Below are 25314 nucleotides of genomic sequence, written 5' to 3'. Positions count from 1 at the left end.
TAAATAATACATGAGTTTTGCACCTAAGATGCTGTAAATATATTTTAAAAAGTGCAAAGAAAGTGAGAGTCACATCAAGTCAAGTATTTCCATTCACAGTTCTTATGGCCCAGGGAAAGTAACTGTTTTTAAGTCGGTTTGTTCTGGTCAATAGACAATAGAGCCAGCACCGCCATTCAATGTGATCGTGGCTGATCATTCTCAATCAGTACCCCGTTCCTGCCTTCTCCCCATACCCCCCTGACTCCGCTATCCTTAAGAGCTCTATCCAGCTCTCTCTTGAATGCATTCAGAGAATTGGCCTCCAGTGCCTTCTGAGGCAGAGAATTCCACAGATTTACAACTCTTTGACTGAAAAAGTTTTTCCTCATCTCCGTTCTAAATGGCGTACCCCTTATTCTTAAACTGTGGCCCCTGGTTCTGGACTCCCCTAACATTGGGAACATGTTTCCTGCCTCTAACGTGTCCAACCCCTTAATAATCTTGTGTTTCAATAAGATCCCCTCTCATCCTTCTAAATTCCAGTGTATACCAGCCTAGTCGCTCCAGTCTTTCAACATACGACTATTGCCTGTTGTCTGTTCTGTTGTCTGTTGTCTGTTGTCTGTTGTCTGTTGTCTGTTGTCTGTTGTCTATTGTCTGTTGTTTATTGTCTATTGTCTGTTGTCTGTTGTCTATTGTCTATTGTCTATTGTATATTGTATATTGTCTATTGTCTGTTGTATATTGTCTATTGTCTGTTGTCTGTTGTCTATTGTATATTGTCTATTGTCTGTTGTATATTGTTTATTGTATATTGTTTATTGTCTATTGTCTATTGTATATTGTTTATTGTCTGTTGTCTATTGTCTGTTGTATATTGTCTATTGTATATTGTTATTGTCTGTTGTATATTGTCTATTGTATATTGTCTATTGTCTATTGTTATTGTCTGTTGTATATTGTCTACTGTATATTGTCTATTGTCTATTGTTTTATTGTCTGTTGTATATTGTCTATTGTCTATTGTCTATTGTATATTGTATATTGTATATTGTATATTGTCTATTGTATATTGTCTATTGTATATTGTCTATTGTATATTGTCTATTGTATATTGTCTATTGTATATTGTATATTGTATATTGTCTATTGTATATTGTCTATTGTATATTGTATATTGTATATTGTATATTGTATATTGTCTATTGTATATTGTCTATTGTATATTGTCTATTGTATATTGTCTATTGTTCTATTGTCTGTTGTATATTGTCTATTGTATATTGTATATTGTATATTGTATATTGTATATTGTATATTGTATATTGTATATTGTCTGTTGTATATTGTATATTGTATATTGTCTATTGTCTGTTGTATATTGTCTATTGTCTATTGTCTATTGTCTATTGTATATTGTATATTGTATATTGTATATTGTATATTGTATATTGTATATTGTATATTGTATATTGTCTATTGTATATTGTCTATTGTATATTGTATATTGTATATTGTATATTGTATATTGTATATTGTATATTGTATATTGTATATTGTATATTGTATATTGTATATTGTATATTGTATATTGTCTATTGTCTGTTGTATATTGTATATTGTCTATTGTATATTGTATATTGTATATTGTATATTGTATATTGTATATTGTATATTGTATATTGTATATTGTCTATTGTCTGTTGTATATTGTATATTGTATATTGTATATTGTATATTGTATATTGTCTATTGTCTGTTGTATATTGTATATTGTATATTGTATATTGTCTATTGTATATTGTATATTGTATATTGTATATTGTATATTGTATATTGTATATTGTATATTGTATATTGTCTATTGTATATTGTATATTGTCTGTTGTATATCGTCTGTCGTCTGTTGTCTGTTGTCTGTGGTGACAGGAAGTGATCCATCATCAGTAGAAGATGACCCAATAGGGAAGGTTGGACACAGGAGGTGACCAGCCACTGGTGATCTACAATGCTGAGATATGACTGTTGAAACACAAACTACCTGCTCTCACGCCTGGATCAGCGGTCAACCTCGAAACCCAAGCCCTACGCCAAAGCAGCATCTAAACCGATTGTACCAACTTATGCTCAGGACAAGAACTAACTCCACATGCTATAATCACACACCTACATGTCAACAAGCACATTATAAAAACCTGATGATGTACATAAAAACATAGGCAATAGGTGCAGGAGGAGGCCATTCAGCCTTCGAGCCTGTACGCACCGCCATTCAATGTGATCATGGCTGATCGTCCACAATCAGTACCCCGTGCCCCGTAGACTGGGAAAATCAGGTTGGTAATGGACCCCAGGAAAGAGAGTTTGTGGAGTGTCTCCGAGATGGATTCTTAGAACAGCTTGTACTGGAGCCTACCAGGGAGAAGGCAATTCTGGATTTAGTGTTATGTAATGAACCTGACCTGATAAGGGGACTTGAGGTAAAAGAGCCATTAGGAGGCAGTGACCCACAATATGACAAGTTTTATTCTACAAATTGAGAGGGAGAAGGGAAAATCGGAAGTGTCAGTATTACAGTATAGCAAAGGGGATTACAGAGGCATGAGGCAGGAGCTGGCCAAAATTGACTGGAAGGGGGCCCCTAGCAGGAAGACGGTGGAACAGCAATGGTAGGTATTCCTGGGAATAATGTAGAAGTTGTAGGATCAATTTATCCCAATGAGGAGGAAAGATTCTAAGGGGAGTAAGAGGCACCCGTGGCTGACGAGGGAAGTCAAGGACAGCATAAAAATAAAAGGGAAGAAGTATAACATAGCGAAGAAGAGTGGGAAGCCAGAGGATTGGGACTCTTTTAAAGAGCAACAGAAGATAACTAAAAAGGCAATACGGGGAGAAAAGATGAGGTACGAGGGTAAACTAGCCAATAATATAAAGGAGGATAGTAAAAGCTTTTTAGGTACGTGAAGAGGAAAAAATAGTCAAGGCAAATGTGGGTCCCTTGAAGACAGAAGCAGGGGAATTTATTATGGGGAACAAGGAAATGGCAGAAGAGTTGAACCGGTACTTTGGATCTGTCTTCACTGAGGAAGATACAAACAATCTCCCAGATGTTCTAGTGGCCAGAGATCCTAGGGTGACAGAGGAACTGGAGGAAATCCACATTAGGCAGGAAAAAGTTTTGGGTAGACTAATGGGACTGAAGGCTGATAAATCCCCAGGGCCTGATGGTCTGTATCCCAGGGTGCTTAAGGAGGTGGCTCTAGAAATAGTGGACGCATTAGTGATTATTTTCCAATGTTCTATAGATTCCGGGTCAGTTCCTGTGGATTGGAGGGTAGCTAATGTTGTCCCACTTTTTAAGAAAGGAGGGAGAGAGAAAACGGGGAAAATTATAGACCAGTTAGTCTGACATCAGTGGTGGGGAAGATGCTGGAGTCAATTATAAAAGACGAAATTGCAGAGCATTTGGATAGCAAGTAACGGGATCATTCCGAGTCAGCATGGATTTACGAAGGGGAAATCATGCTTGACAAATCTACTGGAATTTTTTGAGGATGTAACTAGGAAAATTGACAGGGGAGAGTCAGTGGATGTGGTGTGCCTCGACTTTCAGAAAGCCTTCGACAAGGTCCCACATAGGAGATTAGTGGGCAGAATTAGGGCACATGGTATTGGGGGTAGGGTACTGACATGGATAGAAAATTGGTTGACAGACAGAAAGCAAAGAGTGGGGATAAATGGGTCCCTTTCAGAATGGCAGGCAGTGACTAGTGGGGTACCGCAAGGCTCGGTGTTGGGACCGCAGCTATTTACAATATACATCAATGACTTGGATGAAGGGATTAAAAGTAACATTAGCAAATTTGCAGATGATACAAAGCTAGGTGGCAGTGTGAACTGTGAGGAAGATGCTATGAGGTTGCAGGGTGACTTGGACAGGTTGTGTGAGTGGGCGGATGCGTGGCAGATGCAGTTTAATGTGGATAAGTGTGAGGTTATCCACTTTGGTGGTAAGAATAGGAAGGCAGAGTATTATCTGAATGGTGTCAAGTTAGGAACAGGGGACGTACAACGAGATCTGGGTGTCCTTGTGCATCGGTCACTGAAAGGAAGCATGCAGGTACAGCAGGCAGTGAAGAAAGCCAATGGAATGTTGGCCTTCATAACAAGAGGAGTTGAGTATAGGAGCAAAGAGGTCCTTCTGCAGTTGTACAGGGCCCTAGTGAGGCCGCACCTGGAGTACTGTGTGCAGTTTTGGTCTCCAAATTTGAGGAAGGATATTCTTGCTATTGAGGGCGTGCAGCGTAGGTTTACTAGGTTAATTCCCGGAATGGCAGAACTGTCATATGTTGAAAGACTGGAGCGACTAGGCTTGTATACACTGGAATTTAGAAGGATGAGAGGAGATCTTATTGAAACGTATAAAATTATTAAGGGGTTGGACACGTTAGAGGCAGGAAACATGTTCCCAATGTTGGGGGAGTCCAGAACAAGGGGCCACAGTTTAAGAATAAGGGGTAGGCCATTTAGAACTGAGATGAGGAAAAACCTTTTTAGTCAGAGAGTTGTGAATCTGTGGAATTCTCTGCCTCAGAGGGCAGTGGAGGCCAATTCTCTGAATACATTCAAGAGAGAGCTAGATAGAGCTCTTAAGGATAGCGGAGTCAGGGGGTATGGGGAGAAGGCAGGAACGGGGTACTGATTGAGAATGATCAGCCATGATCACATTGAATGGCGGTGCTGGCTCGAAGGGCCGAATGGCCTTCTCCTGCACCTATTGTCTATTGTCTATTGTCTATTCTCCCCATATCCCTTGATTCCACTAGCCCCTAGAGCTCTATTTAACTCTCTCTTAAATCCATCCAGTGAATCGGCCTCCACTGCCCTCTGTGGCAGAGATTTCCACAAATTCACAACTCTGGGCCAAATGCTGAACACTTGCATCCGATCTCCAACTAATCTGAACCCATCACTAACCACGTAACGACAACAATATCAACCTTGCATCCGACCGGGGTGCTGAGTGGAAGGGGTGAGGGAGAGGGGAGGGAGAGGAGGGGGTGGGGAGGGGTGGTGAGGGGATGGGGTGTGAGGGAGGGGAGGGAGGGGGGGGTGGTGAGGGGTGGTGAGGGGATGGGGTGAGGGAGGGGAGGGAGGGGAGGGGTGGTGAGGGGTGGTGAGGGGAAGGGGTGAGGGAGGGGAGGGAGGGGAGGGAGGGGAGGGGGTGGTGAGGGGATGGGGTGAGGGAGGGGAGGGAGAGGGGAGGGGAGGGGTGGTGAGGGGTGGTGAGGGGAAGGGGTGAGGGAGAGGGGAGGGAGGGGAGGGGTGGTGAGGGGTGGTGAGGGGATGGGGTGAGGGAGGGGAGGGAGGGGAGGGGGTGGTGAGGGGTGGTGAGGGGATGGGGTGAGGGAGGGGAGGGGTGGTGAGGGGTGGTGAGGGGATGGGGTGAGGAGAGGGAGGGAGGGGAGGGGTGGTGAGGGATGGGTGAGGGAGAGGAGGGAGGGGAGGGGATGGTGAGGGGTGGTGAGGGATGGGGTGAGGAGGGGAGGGGAGGGGAGAGAGGGGAGGGAGGGGAGGGGGTGGGGAGGGGTGGTGAGGGGAAGGGGTGAGGGAGAGGGGAGGGAGGGGAGGGGGTGGGGAGGGGTGGTGAGGGGAAGGGGTGAGGGAGAGGGGAGGGAGGGGAGGGGGTGGGGAGGGGTGGTGATGGGATGGGGTGAGGGAGAGGGGAGGGAGAGGGGAGGGAGGGGAGGGGGTGGGGAGGGGTGGTGAGGGGTGGTGATGGGATGGGGTGAGGGTGAGGGGAGGGGAGGGAGGGAGTGGGGGAGGGGTGAGAGGGGGGTCACTCACGGTGAGGAGGCTGATGCCCTCGCTGCTGGATGGGGTGACAAAATGCTCATCATCGTCGAAGTGGACGTCCCCCAGTCGCCAGGCGTGGGCGTACTCCTGCCCTGTGCCGTCAAATACCTGCGAGCAGCCCAGGTGCCTCTCTGTGGGGGAGGGGAGAGGCAGCACTGACACACCTGGCACACTTGCCCCAGACACACCTGCCCCAGTCACACCTGCCCCAGACACACCTTTCCTCACCTGTCCTAGACACACCTGCCCTAGACACACCTGCCCCAGACACACCTGCCCCAGACACACCTGCCCCAGACACACCTGCCCCAGACACACCTACCACACCTGCATAGACACACTTGCCCCAGTCACACCTGCCCCAGACACACCTGTCCCAGTCACACCTGCCCCAGACACACCTATCCACAGAAACTCCTGCCCCAGACACACCTGCCCCAGTCACACCTGTCCCAGACACACCTGCCCATGACTCACCTGTCCTCACCTGCCCCAGACACACCTGCCCCAGACACACCTGCCCCAGTCACACCTGCCCCAGACACACCTGCCCCAGTCACAACTGCCCCAGTCACACCTGCATAGACACACCTGTCCCAGACACACCTGCCCACGACTCACCTGTCCTCACCTGCCCCAGACACACCTGCTCCAGACACACCTGCCCCAGTCACACCTGCCCCAGAAACACCTGCCCCAGTCACACCTGCCCCAGTCACACCTGCATAGACACACCTACCCAGACACACCTGCCCCAGACACACCTGCCCCAGTCACACCTGCCCCAGTCACATCTGCCCCAGACACACCCGTCCCAGACACACCTGCTCATGACTCACCTGTCCTCACCTGCCTCAGACACACCTGGCCCAGACACACCTGCATAGATACACCTGGCTCAGACGCACCTACCACACATGCATAGACACACCTGGCCCAGACACACCTACCCCAGACACACCTGTTCCAGGTACACATGTCCTCACCTGCCCCAGGCACACCTGTCCACAGACACACTTATCCACAGAAACAGCTGCCCCAGACACACCTGCCCCGACACACCTGCCCTAGACACACCTGCCCCAGACACACCTGTCCACACCTGCATAGACACACTTGCCCCAGTCACACCTGCCCCAGACACACCTGTCCCAGTCACACCTGCCCCAGACAAACCTGTCCACAGAAACACCTGCCCCTGACACACCTGCCCCAGTCACACCTGTCCCAGACACACCTGCCCATGACTCACCTGTCCTCACCTGCCCCAGACACACCTGCCCCAGACACACCTGCCCCAGTCACACCTGCCCCAGACACACCTACCCCAGTCACACCTGCCCCAGTCACACCTGCATAGACACACCTGTCCCAGACACACCTGCCCATGACTCACCTGTCCTCACCTGCCGCAGACACACCTGCTCCAGACACACCTGCACCAGTCACACCTGCCCCAGACACACCTGACCCAGTCACACCTGCCCCGTCACACCTGCATAGACACACCTACCCAGACACACCTGCCCCAGACACACCTGCCCGTCACACCTGCCCCAGTCACACCTGCCCCAGACACACCCGTCCCAGACACACCTGCTCGTGACTCACCTGTCCTCACCTGCCTCAGACACACCTGGCCCAGACACACCTGCATAGATACACCTGGCTCAGATGCACCTACCACACCTGCATAGACACACCTGGCCCAGACACACCTACCCCAGACACACCTGTTCCAGGTACACATGTCCTCACCTGTCCCAGACACACCTGTCCACAGACACACTTGTCCACAGAAACATCTGCCCCAGACACACCTGCCCCAGACACACCTGCCCTAGACACACCTGCCCCAGGTACACCTGCCCCAGACACACCTGTCCTCACCTGGCCCAGACACACTTTATGCAGACACACTTGCCCCAGACACACCTGCATAGATACACCTGGCCCAGACACACCTACCACACCTGCATAGACACACCTGGCCCAGAAACACCTACCCCAGACACACCCGCTCCAGGTACACCTGTCCTCACCTGCCCCAGACACACCTGTCCACAGACACACCTGTCCACAGAAACACCTGTCCTAGACACACCTGCCCCAGACACACCTGCCCCAGTCACATCTGCCCCAGATACACCTTCCCCAGACACACCTGCCCATGACTCACCTGTCCTCACCTGCCCAGACACACCTGCCCCAGACACACCTGTCCACAGACACACCTGCCCCAGACACACCTGCCCCAGACACACCTGCCCCAGACACACCTGTCCCAGACACACCTGCCCATGACTCACCTATCATCACCTGCCCCAGACGCACCTGCCACACCTGCATAGATACACCTGGCCCAGACACACCTACCACACCTGCATAGACACACCTGTCCCAGACACACCTGCCCATGACTCATCTGTCCTCACCTGCCCCAGACGCACCAGCCACACCTGCATAGATACACCTGGCCCAGACACACCTACCACACCTGCATAGATACACCTGGCCCAGACACACCTACCCCAGACACAGCTGCTCCAGGTACACCTGTCCTCCCCTTCCCCAGACACACCTGTGGGACAGTGTGGGGCGGGACGGTGTGGGACGGGACGGTGCGAGACGGGACGGGACGGTGTGGGACGGCGTGAGCTCACTGGTTCCGAAGCCGAGCTTGATGTCGATCTCGGCGGCAGGCGAGGTGAGGTCTTCGATGAAGATGAGGGGCGTGACTTCGCTCCACATGCGGAAGGCCAGCCGCAAGATCATCTTCTGGTCGTCGATGGTCAGCTGCGAGCTGTAGCCCTCGTCCAGGATACGCCAACGTAGCCGTGACTTACTGAAGGCCATCTGGAGGTAGGTGTTGTCCAGCAAGTCCGTGGCTGTCCGCCGGGCACGCAACCTGGCCGCCAGCCAGTGCCCCCTCCCCATCCCCCCTCCCTCCCCCTCCCCCCCGCCCATCACCCCCTCCCTCCCCAGACCCCCGCCCCTCCCCCCCCCCTCCCCCCGCCCCTCACCCCCCTCCCCCCGCCCCTCACCCCCTCCCTCCCCTGACCCCCGCCCCTCACCCCCACCCTCCCCCGACCCCCCGCCCCTCCCCCCCTCCCCTCTGCCGCCCCTGACCCTGCCCCCCCGGCCCCCATTGGCCGAGTCCACTCTCTGTGCCGTTCACTGATTGGTCCAGTTGACCGTGGCCATCGGTCACTTGCCGGTCAAGGCCGCCCTCCCATTGGCCGAGTCCACTCAGCGTGCCGTTCCCTGATTGGTCCAGTTGACCGTGGCCATCGGTCACTTGCCGGTCAAGGCCGCTCTCCCATTGGCCGAGTCCACTCAGCGTGCTATTCCCTGATTGGTCCAGTTGACCGTGGCCATCGGTCACTTGCCGGTCAAGGCCGCTCTCCCATTGGCCGAGTCCACTCAGCGTGCCATTCCCTGATTGGTCCAGTTGACCGTGGCCGTCGGTCACTTGCCGGTCAAGGTTGACCTGGTCGCTCTCTGATTGGTTGGAGGTGCTCTGGCTGCCCGCCTGTGATTGGCCGAGTTGGCCTTCGTCGTCCTTCTCCAATTGGCTGAGTTGTCTTTGGCTGACGTCCTCCGATAGGTTGAGTTGACCTTCGTCGCTCTTCTGTGATTGGTTGACCTGACTTTGGCCAACGGCGTCCGACTGGTTGAGCCAACTTTGCTCAACAGCCTCTGATTGGTCGAGTTGACCCTTGTTCGTCTCTGATTGGTTGAACTGTCTTTGGCCAACAGCTTCTGATTGGTCAAGTTGACTGCGTCTGCTGTCTTCTGATTGGTTGAGTTGGCTTTGGCCAGCAGCCTCTGATTGGTCAAGTTGACCATTGTTGGTCTCTGATTGGTCGAGTTGACCATTGTTGGTCTTTGATTGGTCAAGTTGACCCTTGTTGGTCTGTGATTGGTCAAGTTGACCCTTGTTGGTCTCTGATTGGTCAAGTTGGCCATTGTTGGTCTTTGATTGGTCAAGTTGACCCTTGTTGGTGTCTGATTGGTCGAGTTGGCCGTGCCTGCTCTTCTGTGATAGGTGTAGCCGGCTCTGGCCACTGGCCTCTGAGCGTGGGGGCAGGGTGATGGCTTTGTTGGTGGGGGGCATGGCAGGGCGTTGTGGCGGGGCTCTGCCGAGGGGGGGGTTGTAGCCGTGTGCGGTGCCATTGATGGGCCCAAGCTCCTGGTCCTGGGCCTTGTGGTCGGGCACGCCACAGCGGGGGGTGTTCATGGCCTCGCGGGTGGGCAGGTCGAGCAGGCCCGAGGCTGGCAGGCCGCTGGCCCTCTGGAAGCGCAGCAGTGCCCCGGCGTAGCGGGCCCCCAGCGATGGGCTGCCCTCGGGCTCCTGCACGTGGCGCCGGCTGGACTGGGCCTCAGCTGGCGGACCCCAGCCCTCCGCCAGTGAGGGCTCTTCCTCCGCTCCAACCCACACCCCCTGGTAGGCCAGCTCCTCCCAGTTCACAGGCTCAGTCCAGCCGTACTTGTCCAGGTACTCCTGCCGAGCAAACACAGCGGTCAGCACAGACAGCATGGGCCGAACGGCCTGTACACTACAGCGGGGGCAGCACAGACAGCATGGGCCGAACGGCCTGTACACTACAGTGAGGCAGCACACAGAGCATGGGCCGAACGGCCTGTGCCCTGCAGTGGGGGCAGCACAGATAGCGTGGGCCGAACGGCCTGTGCCCTGCAGTGGGGGCAGCACACAGACGGTGGGCCGAACGGCCTGTTCCCTGCAGTGGGGGCAGCACACAGAGGGTGGGCCGAAAGGCCTGTTCCCTGCAGTGCGGCAGCACACAGAGGGTGGGCCGAATGGCCTGTTCCTGGTGGTGGGACAGCACACAGAGCGTGGGCCAAACAGCCTGTTCCCTGCAGTGCGGGCAGCACACACAGCGCGGGCCGAACGGCCTTTACCCTGCCGTGGGGCAGCACAGACAGCGCGGGCCGAACGGCCTGTGCCCTGCAGTGGGGGTGGCACACAGACAGCGTGCTGTGTCTATTGTCAAAAGGAATAGGAGCAGAATTAGGCCATTCGGCCCATCAAGTCTACTCCACCATTCAATCATGGCTGATCCATCTCTCCCTCCCAACCCCATCCTCCTGCCTTCTCCCCACAACCCCTGACACTTGTATTAATCTGTGTTGAGCGGGTGGGCCACACACACACACACACACACACACACACACACACACACACACACACACACACACACACACACACACACACACACACACACACACACACAGACGGCAGGGACATGGTTTGTGATCATAGAAACATAGACAATAGGTGCAGGAGGAGGCCATTCGGCCCTTCGAGCCAGCACCGCCATTCAATGTGATCATGGCTGATCATCCACAATCAGTAACCCGTGCCTGCCTTCTCCCCATATCCCTTGATTCCACTAGCCCCTAGAGCTCTATCTAACTCTCTCTTAAATCCATCCAGTCAATCGGCCTCCACTGCCCTCTGTGGCAGAGAATTCCACAAATTCACAACTCTGGGTGAAAAAGTTTTTTCTCACCTCAGTTTTAAATGGCCTCCCCTTTATTCTTAGACTGTGTGGCCCCTGGTTCTGGACTCCCCCAACATTGGGAACATTTTTCCTGCATCTAGCTTGTCCAGTCCTTTTATAATTTTATACGTCTCTATAAGATCCCCTCTCATCCTTCTAAACTCTAGTGAATACAAGGCCCAGTCTTTCCAACCTTTCCTCATACGACAGTCCCGCCATCCCGGGGATTAACCTGGTGAACCTGTGCTGCACTGCCTCAATAGCAAGGACGTCCTTCCTGTTGTCCTTCCAAGGCAGACCATGATGTTGGGCTTGGCCATAGTGGGCTGAAGGGCCTGGGTCTGAAGAAAGCCAATGGAATGTTGGCCTTCATAACAAGAGGAGTTGAGTATAGGAGCAAAGAGGTCCTTCTGCAGTTGTACAGGGCCCCAGTGAGACCGCACCTGGAGTACTGTGTGCAGTTTTGGTCTCCAAATTTGAGGAAGGATATTCTTGCTATTGAGGGCGTGCAGCGTAGGTTTACTAGGTTAATTCCCGGAATGGCGGGACTATCATATGTTGAAACACTGGAGCGACTAGGCTTGTATAGACTGGAATTTAGAAGGATGAGAGGAGATCTTATCGAAACGTATAAGATTATTAAGGGGTTGGACACGTTAGAGGCAGGAAACATGTTCCCAATGTTGGGGGAGTCCAGAACCAGGGGCCACAGTTTAAGAATAAGGGGTAGGCCATTTAGAACGGAGATGAGGATAAACTTTTTCAGTCAGAGAGTTGTGAATCTGTGGAATTCTCTGCCGCAGAAGGCAGTGGAGGCCAATTCTCTGAATGCATTCAAGAGAGAGCTAGATAGAGCTCTTAAGGATAGCGGAGTCAGGGGGTATGGGGAGAAGGCAGGAACGGGGTACTGATTGAGAATGATCAGCCATGATCACATTGAATGGCGGTGCTGGCACGAAGGGCCGAATGGCCTCCTCCTGCACCTGTTGTCTATTGTCTGTTGCCTGGTCCCGTGCTGTTCCGTACAACCACCTACCTGTGCAGACTTGAGGGTGAGCACGGGCCTAGCCCTGGTCCAGGCTCGCTCCTGGATGTCGGAGTGATCGCGGCTGTGGTAGACCTTCTCAGCCGGAGCCAAGGTGGGCAGACACAGGGCCAGCAGCCAGACCAGGCCGGGCTCCATCCCCACCACCCCGAGCCCCGGGACCCACGCTCGATCACCGCTGCCTCTCCTCTCCTCTCCTCTCACGTGCGCCACTCAGTTCCCCTGCGTGACCTGATGCTCTGTGGGCAGCGAGAGAGGGAGAGGTCAGAGATGGAGGTCAGAGGCAGCGGTCAGTGGGGAGAGAGAGAGAGAGGTCAGAGATACAGGGCAGAGAGAGGGAGAGAGGTCAGAGGGAGGGAGAGAGGGAGAGGTCAGAGATACAGGGCAGAGAGAGGGAGAGGGGAGGGAGAGAGAGAGAGGTCAGAGATACAGGGCAGAGAGAGGGAGAGAGGTCAGAGGGAGGGAGAGAGAGAGAGGTCAGAGATACAGGGCAGAGAGAGGGAGAGAGGTCAGAGGGAGGGAGAGAGGGAGAGGTCAGAGATACAGGGCAGAGAGAGGGAGAGAGGTCAGAGGGAGGGAGAGAGGGAGAGGTCAGAGATACAGGGCAGAGAGAGGGAGAGAGGTCAGAGGGAGGGAGAGAGACAGAGGTCAGAGATACAGGGCAGAGAGAGGGAGAGAGGTCAGAGGGAGGGAGAGAGGGAGAGGTCAGAGATACAGGGCAGAGAGAGGGAGAGAGGTCAGAGGGAGGGAGAGAGGGAGAGGTCAGAGATACAGGGCAGAGAGAGGGAGAGAGGTCAGTGGGAGGGAGAGAGGGAGAGGTCAGAGGGAGGGAGAGAGGGAGAGGTCAGAGATACAGGGCAGAGAGAGGGAGAGAGGTCAGAGGGAGGGAGAGAGGGAGAGGTCAGAGATACAGGGCAGAGAGAGGGAGAGAGGTCAGAGGGAGGGAGAGAGGGAGAGGTCAGAGATACAGGGCAGAGAGAGGGAGAGAGGTCAGAGGGAGGGAGAGAGAGAGAGGTCAGAGATACAGGGCAGAGAGAGGGAGAGAGGTCAGAGGGAGGGAGAGAGGGAGAGGTCAGAGATACAGGTCAGAGAGAGAGAGATGTCAGAGATACAGGTCAGCAGGAGAGAGAGAGAGAGAGTCATAGAGTGATATGGTGTGGAAACAGGCCCTTCGGCCCAACTCGCCCACACCGGCCCAACAATGTCCCAGCTACACTAGTCCCACTTGCCTGCGCTTGGTCCATATCCCTCCAAACCTGTCCTATCCATGTACCTGTCCAACTGTTTCTTAAACGATGGGATAGTCCCAGCCTCAACTACCTCCTCTGGCAGCCTGTTCCATACACCCACCACCCTCTGTGTGAAAAAGTTACCCCTCGGATTCCTATTAAATCTTTCCCCCTTCACCTTGAACCTGTGTCCTCTGGTCCTCGATTCCCCTACTCTGGGCAAGAGACTCTGTGCATCTACCCGATCTATTCCTCTCATGATTTTGTACACCTCTATAAGATCTCCCCTCATCCTCCTGCGCTCCATGGAATAGAGACCCAGCCTGCTCAACCTCTCCCTGTAGCTCACACCCTCTAGCCCTGGCAACATCCCCGTAAATCTTCTCTGTACTCTCTCCAGAGTGGACAAGACGGTGGAAAGGCAACATTTGGAGTGTTGCTGGTTGTTGAATCTCGGGGCGTCCCGGACAATACAGCTCACCCCCTCCATGACACACACCTCCGTGACACACACCTCCATGACACACACCTGCATGACACACACCTCCATGACACACACCTCCATGACTCACACCTCCATGACACACACCTCCATGACTCACACCTCCATGACACACACCTGCATGACACACACCTCCATGACACACACCTCCATGACTCACACCTCCGTGACACACACCTCCGTGACACACACCTCCATGACACACACCTCCATGACACACACCTGCATGACACACACCTCCATGACACACACCTCCATGACTCACACCTCCGTGACACACACCTCCATGACACACACCTCCATGACACACACCTCCATGACACACACCTCCATGACACACACCTCCATGACACACACCTCCGTGACACACACCTCCATGACACACACCTCCATGACACACACCTCCATGACACACACCTGCATGACACACACCTCCATGACACACACCTCCAAGACTCACACCTCCGTGACACACACCTCCATGACACACACCTCCATGACACACACCTCCATGACACACACCTCCATGACACACACCTCCATGACACACACCTCCATGACACACACCTCCATGACACACTGATCAACCTGAGGAGCACCTTCAGCAACAGACTGGTCCCACCGAGATGCAGCACAGAACGCCACAGGAGATCCTTCTTCCCTGTGGCTATCAAACTGTACAACTCCTCCCCCTTCTGTCGTGGGACCGGGAGCACCCCACAAGCCTTGCCGTTTCAGAGATGCTCTGACCCAGTCGTCTGGCCATAACAATTTGGCCCTTGTCAGTCGCCCAGGTCTTTACTCCTGCCCATTTCTCCTGCATCCAACACGTCAACTTCAAGAACTGACTGTTCACTTGCTGCCTAATATATCCCACCCCTTGACAGGTGCCATTGTAACAAGATAATCAATGTTATTCACTTCGCCTGTCAGTGGTCATAATGTTTTGGCTGATCGGGGTACACTGAAATAGTGGGGCAGATCTCGATTGATGAGCAGATGGAGATTCAGTGACATGGTGTCAGGACAACAACCTCTCCATTGCTGGCAGCAAGGTGAACGAGCTAGTTATTGACCTGAGGCTGTATAAGGTGCTGGTCAGGCCACATCTGGAATATTGTGAGCCATTCTGGGCCCCGTATCTGAGGAAGGATGTGGCTCTGGAGAGGGTCCTGAGGAGGTTTACAAGAATGATCCCAGGAATGAGTGGGTTAACCTATGATGAGCGTTTGTCAGCACTGGGCCTGTACTCACTGGAGTTTGGAAGGATGAGGGGGGACCTCATTGAAACGTACAGAACAGTGAGCGGCCTGGATAGAGTGGATGTGGAGAGGATGTTTCCACCAGTGGGAGAGTCTAGGACCAGAGGGCACAGCCTCAGAATTAAAGGATGTTCTTTTAGGAAGGAGATGAGGAGGAATTTCTTTAGTCAGAGGGTGGTGAATCTGTGGGATTCTTTGCCACAGACGGCTGTGGAGGCCACAAGTCAGTGGGTATATTTAAGGCAGAGATAGACAGATTGTTGATCAGTGCGGGTGTCAGGGGTTACGGGGAGAAGGCAGGAGAATGGGGTTAGGAGGGAGAGAAAGATCAGCCATGATTGAATTGCGTAGACTTCGGTGGTTGGTAAGATTTTAGGGTCCATTATAAATAGTGTTGGTAACTGTCCCGTATTAGCCGGGACATCCCGTATTTTGGCTAAGGTGCTTTGTCTCGTACGGGACCGCCCTTGTCCCGTATTAGGCCCAGGGGGCGCTGTAGGCCCGGACAGTGTAGGTTCAGACAGTGTAGGCCCGGACACTGTAGGCCCGGACAATGTAGGCCCGGACAGTGTAGGCCCGGACACTGTAGGCCCGGACAGTGTAGGCCCGGACACTGAAGCCCCGGATAGTGTAGGCCCGGACACTGTAGGCCCAGACAGTGTAGGCTCAGACACTGAAGCCCCGGACAGTGTAGGCCCAGACAGTGTAGGTCCGGACAGTGTAGGCCCGGACAGTGTAGGCCCGGACACTGAAGCCCCGGATAGTGTAGGCCCAGACACTGTAGGCCCGGACAGTGTAGGCCCGGACACTGTAGGCCCGGACAGTGTAGGCCCAGACACTGTAGGCCCGGACAGTGTAGGCCCGGACACTGTAGGCCCGGACAGTGTAGGCCCGGACACTGAAGCACCGGACACTGAAGCCCCGGACAGTGTAGGCCCAGACAGTGTAGGCCCAGACAGTGTAGGCCCGGAGGCCCAGGCGCCGCCTAACAATGGTTGCATAGCAACCCGCCTCCCGGCCCGGGCGGCCGCCATTAGTGGAGCGGGGGCACGAGGCCGCTGGCTGGGTGAGGTCACGTGGGGCGCGGAGCGGTGACGTCACCTTGTCCTGTATTTGGGAGTGAGATAGTTGGCAACCCTAGTCGTGGACACACCACGTTGATGCGATAGGCAAGCAGACAGCAACGCCTCGACTTCCTCAGGAGACGGAGAAAATGGCCAATATCACCCCACTGCACAAGAAGCGAGCAAGGGCAGAACAGTGGGAACTGTAGGCCGGTTAGCCTGACTTCAGTAGTTGGTAAGATTTTAGAGTCCATTACTATAAAGGATGAGGTTACGGAGTACTTAAAAGTTCAGGATAAAATAGACTATAGATAATAGGTGGAGGAGGAGGCCATTCGGCCCTTCGAGCCAGCACCGCCATTCAATGTGATCATGGCTGATCATTCTCAATCAGTACCCCGTTCCTGCCTTCTCCCCATACCCCCTGACTCCGCTATCCTTAAGAGCTCTATCTAGCTCTCTCTTGAATGCATTCAGAGAATTGGCCTCCACTGCCTTCTGAGGCAGAGAATTCCACAGATTCACAACTCTCTGACTGAAAAGGTTTTTCCTCATCTCAGTTCTAAATGGCCTACCCCTTATTCTTAAACTGTGGCCCCTGGTTCGGGACTCCCCCAACATTGGGAACATGTTTCCTGCCTCTAACGTGTCCAACCCCTTAATAATCTTATATGTTTTCTATAAGATCCCCTCTCATCCTTCTAAATTCCAGTGAATATAAGCCTAGTCGCTCCAGTCTTTCGGAAGTCAGCATGGCTTTGTGAAGGGGAGGTCTTGCCTGACAAACTTGCTGGAATTCTTTGAAGAAGTGAATAGCAGGGCAGACACAGGAGAGCCAGTAGATGATGTCTACCTAGATTTTGAGAAAGCCTTTGATAAGGTGCCACGTGTGAGGCTGTTAAGGAAGATGAGAGCCCACGTCATCAAAGGGCAGATACTGGCATGGACGGCAGGCTGGCTGGATGGCAGAGGGCACAGAGTGGCAATAAAGGGGGCCGTTCCTGGTCGGCTGCCAGTGACTGGTGGAGTTCCACAGTGGTCAGTTATGGGGTCGCTACTCTTCACGTTGTATATTAATGATGTGGACGAGGGGATTGAAGGCTTTGTGGCCAAGTTTGCAGATGATACAAATAGGTGGAGGGGCAGGTAGTGTAGAGAAAGCAGGGACTCTGCAGAAGGACGTGGACTGGTTGGGAGAGTGGGCAGGGACGTGGCAGATGGAATATAGTGCAGCAAAGTGTGGAGTCATGCATTTTGGTCACAGGAATAAAGGTGTAGACTTTTCTAAATGGGGAACGAATCCAGAAATCGGAGGTGCAAAGGGACTTGGGAGTGCTGATGCAGTTAATCTGCAAGTCGAATCGGCAGTAAAGAAAGCAAACTCAATGGTAACATTTATTTCAAATATAAAAACAGGGATGTAATGCTGAGGCTCTATAAGGCGCTGGTCGGGCCGCATTTGGAATATTGTGAGCAATTTTGGGCCCCATATCTGAGGAAGGATGTGCTGGCTCTGGAGAGGGTCCAGAGGAGGTTTACAAGAACGATCCCAGGAATGAGTGGGTTAACATATGATGAGCGTTTGTCAGCACTGGGCCTGTACTCGCTGGAGTTTAAAAGGATGAGGGGGGACCTCATTGGAACGTACAGAAAAGTGAGCGGCCTGGATAGAGTGGATGTGGAGAGGATGTTTCCACTGGTGGGAGAGTCTAGGACCAGAGGTCACAGCCTCAGAATTAAAGGACGTTCCTTTAGGAAGGAGATGAGGAGGAATTTCTTTAGTCAGAGGGTGGTGAATCTGTGGAATTCTTTGCCACAGACGGCTGTGGAGGCCAAGTCAATGGATATTTTTAAGACAGATAGATTGTTGATTAGTGCTGGTGTCAGGGGTTATGGGGAGAAGGCAGGAGAATGGGGTTGAGAGGGAGAGAGAGATCAGCCATGATTGGTCAGAGTCACAGAGTAACACAGCGTGGAAACAGGCCCTTCAGACCAACTTGCCCATGCCGAACCAACATGCCCCATCTACACTAGTCCCATCCGCCCACACTTGGCCCATATCTCCCTAAACCTTTCCTATCCATGTACCTGTTCAAAAGTCTTTTAAATGTTGTTACAGTATCTCAACTACCTTCTCCGGCTGCTCAAAAGGTCATAATAGACAACAGACAATAGGTGCAGGAGGAGGCCATTCGGCCCTTCGAGCCAGCACCGACATTCAATGTGATCATGGCTGATCATTCTCAATCAGTACCCCGTTCCTGCCTTCTCCCCATACCCCCTGACTCCGCTATCCTTAAGAGCTCTATCCAGCTCTCTCTTGAATGCATTCAGAGAATTGGCCTCCACTGCCTTCTGAGGCAGAGAATTCCACAGATTCACAACTCTCTGACTGAAAAAGTTTTTCCTCATCTCAGTTCTAAATGGCCTACCCCTTATTCTTAAACTGTGGCCCCTTGTTCTGGACTCCCCCAACATCGGGAACATGTTTCCTGCCTCTAACGTGTCCAATCCCTTAATAATCTTATACGTTTCGATAAGACCCGCTCTCATCCTTCTAAATTCCAGTGTATACAAGCCTAGCCGCTCCAGTCTTTCAACATATGACAGTCCCGCCATTCCGGGAATTAACCTAGTAAACCTACGCTGCACGCCCTCAATAGCAAGAATGTCCTTCCTCAAATTTGGAGACCAAAACTGCACACAGTACTCCAGGTGCGGTCTCACTAGGGCCCTGTACAACTGCAGAAGGACCTCTTTGCTCCTGTACTCAACTCCTCTTGTTACGAAGGCCAACATTCCATTGGCTTTCTTCACTGCCTGCTGTACCTGCATGCTTCCTTTCAGTGACTGATGCACTAGGACACCCAGATCTCGCTGTACGTCCCCTTTTCCTAACTTGACACCATTCAGATAATAATCTGAACATTCCATTAGCTTTCTTAAGCTTCATGACATCATGTAATAGGATCAGAATTAGGCCATTCAGCCCATCACGTCTACTCCGCCATTCAATCATGGCTGCTCTATCTCTCCCTCCTAACCCCATTCTCCTGCCTTCTCCCCATAACCCCCGACATCCTTGTTCCATACACCCACCACCCTCTGTGTGAAAATGTTGCCCCTCGGATTCCTATTAAATCTTTTCCCCTTCACCTTGAACCTGTGTCCTCTGGTCCTCGATTCCCCTACTCTGGGCAAGAGACTCTGTGCATCTACCCGATCTATTCCTCTCATGATTTTGTACACCTCTATAAGATCTCCCCTCATCCTCCTGCGCTCCATGGAATAGAGACCCAGCCTGCTCAACCTCTCCCTGTAGCTCACACCCTCTAGTCCTGGCAACATCCTCGTAAATCTTCTCTGCACTCTTTCCAGCTTGACAACATGTTTCCTATGGAAGGCTATCCAAAATTGAACACAATACTCGAAAAGCGGACTCATCAACGTCTTATACAACTGTAACATAACATCTCAGCTTCTATTTTCAATACCCTGACTAAATAGTGAGCGGCCTGGATAGAGTAGATGTGGAGAGGATGTTTCCACTAGTTGGAGAGTCTAGGACTAGAGGGCACAGCCTCAGAATTAAAGGATGTTCCTTTAGGAAGGAGATGCGGAGGAATTTCTTTAGTCAGAGGGCGGTGAATCTGTGGGATTCGTTGCCACAGACGGCTGTGGAGGCCACAAGTCAATGGATATATTTAAGGCAGAGATAGATAGATTGTTGATTAGTGCGGGTGTCAGGGGTTATGGGGAGAAGGCAGGAGAATGGGGTTAGGAGGGGGAGATAGATCAGCCATGATTGAATGGCGGAGTAGACTTGATGGGCCGAATGGCCTAATTCTCCTCCTTTGACATGAACTTATGAAATGATAGGTAACCAAAGGTAATGATGTATGTTTAGTTTAGTTTAGTTTAGAGATACAGTGCGGAAACAGGCCCTTCGGCCCATCGAGTCCGCGCCGACCAGCGATCCCCGCACATTAACACTATCCTACACACACCAGGGAAAATTTACAATTTTACTGAGCCAATTAACCCACAAACCTGCACGTCTTTGGAGTGTGGGAGGAAACCGATGCGCCCGGAGAAAACCCACGCAGGTCACGGGGAGAACGTGCAAACCCCGTACAGACAGCTCCCGTAGTCGGGATGGAACCCGGGTCTCTGGCGCTGTGAGGCTGCAACTCTACCGCTGCGCCACCGTGCCGACCCAAGTAAGAGATGGGAGTGGAGGATCACAGAGTGAAACAGCGTGGAAACAGGCCCTTCGGCCCAACTCGCCCACACCGGACCAACAATGTCCCAGCTACACTAGTCCCACTTGCCTGCGCTTGGTCCATATCCCTCCAAACCTGTCCTATCTATGTACCTGTCCAACTGTTTCTTAAACGATGGGATAGTCCCAGCCTCAACTACCTCCTCCGGCAGCTCGTTCCATACACCCACCACCCTCTGTGTGAAAAAGCTACCCCTCAGATTCCTATTAAACCTTTCCCCCTTCACCTTGAACCTGTGTCCTCTGGTCCTCGATGCCCCTACTCTGGGCAAGAGACTCTGTGCATCCACCCGATCTGTTCCTCTCATGAGCACTGTTATAAATCGGAGAGGAAGGAGTGGGGAGGAGAGGGAAGGAGGGTGGAGAGAGGGGGAGGGAGGAAGAGGAGGGAATGGATGGGAGAAAGGAGAGGAATAGCAGGGAAGGACATTCCCTGGGCTTGTGGACTGGTGTTACAGGGAGAGGTTGGATAGGCGAGGAGTTTTTTCCTTGGCGTGTAGGAGGCTGAGGGGGTGACGTTATTGAGGTGGACGAGATCACGAGGGGCACGGATAAAGTGACCACTCACAGTCTCTGCCCCAGGGTAGAGGTTTTAAGGTGAGAGGGGAAAGATTTAAGAGGTGACTTCATGGGTGCAGTGGTAGAGTTGCTGCCTCACAGCGCCGGAGACCCGGGTTCCATCCCGACCACGGGCGCCGTCTGTACGGGGTTTGTACGTTCTCCCCGTGACCTGCGTGGGTTTTCTCCGGGTGTTCCGGTTCCCTCCCACACTCCAAAGACGTGCAGGTGCGTAGGCTAATTGGCTTCTGTAAATTGTAAATTGTCCCTGGTGTGTGTAGGGTAGTGTTAGTGTGTGGGGATCGCTGGTCAGCACGGACTCAGTGGGCCGAAGGGCCTGTTTCCGCGCTGTATCTTTAAGGTCCAAAGGAGGTGGAGAAGTGGATGCCGTACGACTTATAAGGAAATAGACAATAGACAATAGGTGCAGGAGGAGGCCATTCGGCCCTTCGAGCCAGCACCGCCATTCAATGTGATCATGGCTGATCACTCTCAATCAGTACCCCGTTCCTGCCTTCTCCCCATACCCCTGACCCCGCTATCCTTAAGAGCTCTATCCAGCTCTCTCTTGAATGCATTCAGAGAATTGGCCTCCACTGCCTTCTGAGGCAGAAAATTCCACAGATTCACAACTCTCTGACTGAAAAAGTTTTTCCTCATCTCCGTTCTAAATGGCCGACCCCTTATCTTAAACTGTGGCCCCTTGTTCTGGACTCCCCCAACATTGGGAACATGTTTCCTGCCTCTAACGTGTCCAACCCCTTAATAATCTTATACGTTTCGATAAGATCTCCTCTCATCCTTCTAAATTCCAGTGTATACAGCCTAGTCGCTCCCTGGGCCAAATGCAGGTGAATGGGACTAGCCCAGAATGCCAGCTGGGTCAGCACAGGCAAGGTGGGCCGAAGGGTCTGTCTCTTTACGATATGGCTCTGTCACTCCATCAGGCAGTTGGGGTAGGGTAGTGAGGGAGGGGGAGGAGAGGGGGAGAGCGGTAGTGAGGAGAGGGGGAGAGGGAGGAGAGGGGTAGTGAGGAGAGGGGAGGGGAGGGGTGGGGAGGGGAGGGAGGGGAGGGGGAGAGGGGGAGGGCAGTAGTGAGGAGAGGGGGAGAGGGAGGAGAGGGGGAGGAGAGGGGGAGAGGGGTGTAGTGAGGAGAGGGGGAGGGGAGGGGTGGGGAGGGGAGGGAGGGGAGGGAGGGGAGGAGAGGAGAGGGAGGGGAGGGGAGGGGGAGAGGAGGGGGGGGAGGGGAGGAGTGGAGAGGGGGAGGGGAGGGAGGGGGAGAGGAGGGGGGAGTGGAGGGCGGGTAGAGAGGAGAGGGGGAGGAGGGGAGGAGAGGAGGGTGGTAAGGAGGGGGGAGGAGGGGAGGGGGGAGGAGGGGAGGAGAGGAGGGTGGTAGGGAGGGGGGAGGAGGGGAGGGGGGAGGAGGGGAGGGGGAGGAGGGGAGGGGGAGGAGGGGAGGGGGAGGAGGGGAGGAGAGGAGGGTGGTAAGGAGGGGGGAGGAGGGGAGGGGGGAGGAGGGGAGGGGGGAGGAGGGGAGGAGAGGAGGGTGGTAAGGAGGGGGGAGGAGGGGAGGGGGGAGGAGGGGAGGAGAGGAGGGTGGTAGGGAGGGGGGAGGAGGGGAGGGGGGAGGAGGGGAGGGGGAGGAGGGAGAGGGGAGGGAGGGTGTGGGCACTACCCGGGTGAGGGGCGGACACTCACCGGCTGTGGCATTCCCTCCATCGCCCGCCCGCCTCCACTCGATGCCTTCACTCATCCACACAGCGACCAGGGTTCAACACTGGCACAGGCAGCGGGCCCCTGTCCTGCCCCCTCCCTGAACCCCCTCTCTGTACCCCCTGTCTGAACCCCCTCTGGCTCCCACTGCCCCCTTCCCCTCTCCCTCTCTCTCTCTCTCTCTCACCACCCCCTCCTCCTCTTTCTCCCTCTCCCCTCTCTCTCTGCCACTTTCTCTTCTTCACCCACTCACCTGTTCTTCTCCGGTTCCTCTCTCTCTCTCTCTCTCTCTCTCTCTCTCTCTCTCCTTTATCTCCCTCCTCCTGTCTCTCTCTCTATTCTCCTCTCTATCTCTCTCTCCTCTCCCTCACCTGCCTCTCTCTCCTTCTGTCTGTCTATCTCTCCCCCTCTCCTCTCTATCTCCCTCACCTGCCTCTCTCTCTCTCTCTCTCTCTCTCTCTCTCACTCTCTCTCTCTCTCTCTCGCTCTCTCTCTCTCACCTACTCCCTCTCACCCTCTCTCTCCCTCACCCACCTGTCTCTCTCTCTCTCTCTCTCCCCTCTGCTCTCTGTCTCCACCACTGTGCCCCCCTCACCTCTCCCTGTCTCTCTCTCTCTCTCTCTCTCTCCCCCTGGCCCCGGTTGTCTCTCCCTCCTGCCCTGCCCCTCTAGAAGCCCCTCTCCCTCCCTGCTTCCAGCTCTCCGTCCCTCTCTCTCTCACACTCTGCGACTCTATCTGCATCACCCCCCGGGAACATTCTTCAACGGCAACCCTTGTACCAGCCCGCTCTCTCTCTCTCTCTCTCTCTCTCTCTCTCGCTCTCTCTCTCTCTCTCTCTCTCTCTCTCTCTCTCTGCCCCCCCTTTCTGTTTGCTCTCTCTCTCTCTCTCTCTACCTCTCTCTCCCTCCTTCCCCCTCTCCCCTCGGCTGCCCTCTGTCCCTCCTGACTGGAGGCTGTGCCAACGTTGCGAGCAGGGCCTCGAAGCACAAGAGGTGATGGTTGTGAGCGAGGAAGTGACGACTGTTTGGCTGGAACAGCTTTGGCCCCAGGGTGTGTGTGTGTGTGAGTGTGTGTGTGCGTTTGTGTGTGTGTGTGTGTGTGTGTGTGTGTGTGTGTGTGTTGTGTTGTGTTGTGTTGTGAGTGTGTGTGTGCGCGTCAGATCAGAGTATACTTTTCAGACTGAACATTGCAGGGCGGGGCGGACCCAACACTTCAATAGCAGAAGGCAGACCTGCAGGGAACAGCGTTCATAGACAACACAGAGAAACAGGTGCAGGAGGAGGCCATTCGGCCCTTCCAGCCAGCACCGCCATACAGCTTGTACTGGAGCCTACCAGGGAGAAGGCAATTCTGGATTTAGTGTTGTGTAATGAACCTGATCTGATAAGGGGGACTAGAGGTAAAAGAGCCATTAGGAGGCAGTGATCACAATATGATAAGTTTTACTCTACAAATTGAGAGGGAGAAGGGAAAATCGGAAGTGTCAGTATTACAGTATAGCAAAGGGGATTACAGAGGCATGAGGCAGGAGTTGGCCAAAATTGACTGGAAGGAGGCCCTAGCAGGGAAGACGGTAGAACAGCAATGGCAGGTATTCCTGGGAATATGCAGAACATGGAACAAAGTTAGAGCACATGGTATTGGAGGTAGGGTACTGACATGGATAGAAAATTGGTTGACAGACAGAAAGCAAAGAGTGGGGATAAATGGGTCCCTTTCAGAATGGCAGGCAGTAACTAGTGGGGTACCGCAAGGCTCGGTGCTGGGACCCCAGCAATTTACAATATACATTAATGACTTAGATGAAGGATTTATCCCAAAGAGGAGGAAAGATTCTAAGGGAGTAAGAGGCACCCGTGGCTGACGAGGGAAGTCAGGGACAGCATAAAAATAAAAGAGAAGAAGTATAACATAGCAAAGAAGAGTGGGAAGCCAGAGGATTGGGACTCTTTTAAAGAGCAACAGAAGATAACTAAAAAGGCAATACGGGGAGAAAAGATGAGGTACGAGGGTAAACTAGCCAATAATATAAAGGAGGATAGTAAAAGCTTTTTTAGGTACGTGAAGAGGAAAAAAATAGTCAAGGCGAATGTGGGTCCCTTGAAGACAGAAGCAGGGGAATTTATTATGGGGAACAAAGAAATGGCAGACGAGTTGAACCGGTACTTTGGATCTGTCTTCACTGAGGAGGATACAAACAATCTCCCAAATGTTCTAGGGGCCGGAGAACCTAGGGTGATGGAGGAACTGGAGGAAATCCACATTAGGCAGGAAATGGTGTTGGGTAGACTGAATG

The 25314-nt window shown here is 52.9% G+C and overlaps 1 protein-coding gene across 1 annotated transcript in view; it reads right to left on the bottom strand.

The window, feature by feature from the left end:
- LOC144598303 (uncharacterized) overlaps positions 1-23113 on the bottom strand; it is a 29229-nt gene extending 6116 nt beyond the window's left edge. The window contains 5 exon segments of the mRNA XM_078408285.1: positions 5830-5969; positions 8502-8790; positions 8948-10342; positions 12400-12647; positions 23004-23113. Of these exon segments, the coding sequence (XP_078264411.1) occupies positions 5830-5969; positions 8502-8790; positions 8948-10342; positions 12400-12546 (1971 nt within the window). The 5' untranslated portion in view covers positions 12547-12647; positions 23004-23113.
- Positions 23114-25314: the final 2201 nt, after the last annotated feature.

Source organism: Rhinoraja longicauda, chromosome 1 (genome assembly GCF_053455715.1).
Source record: "Rhinoraja longicauda isolate Sanriku21f chromosome 1, sRhiLon1.1, whole genome shotgun sequence".
Lineage (NCBI taxonomy): Eukaryota > Metazoa > Chordata > Chondrichthyes > Rajiformes > Arhynchobatidae > Rhinoraja > Rhinoraja longicauda.
This window is presented reverse-complemented; position numbering and strand designations above follow the sequence as displayed.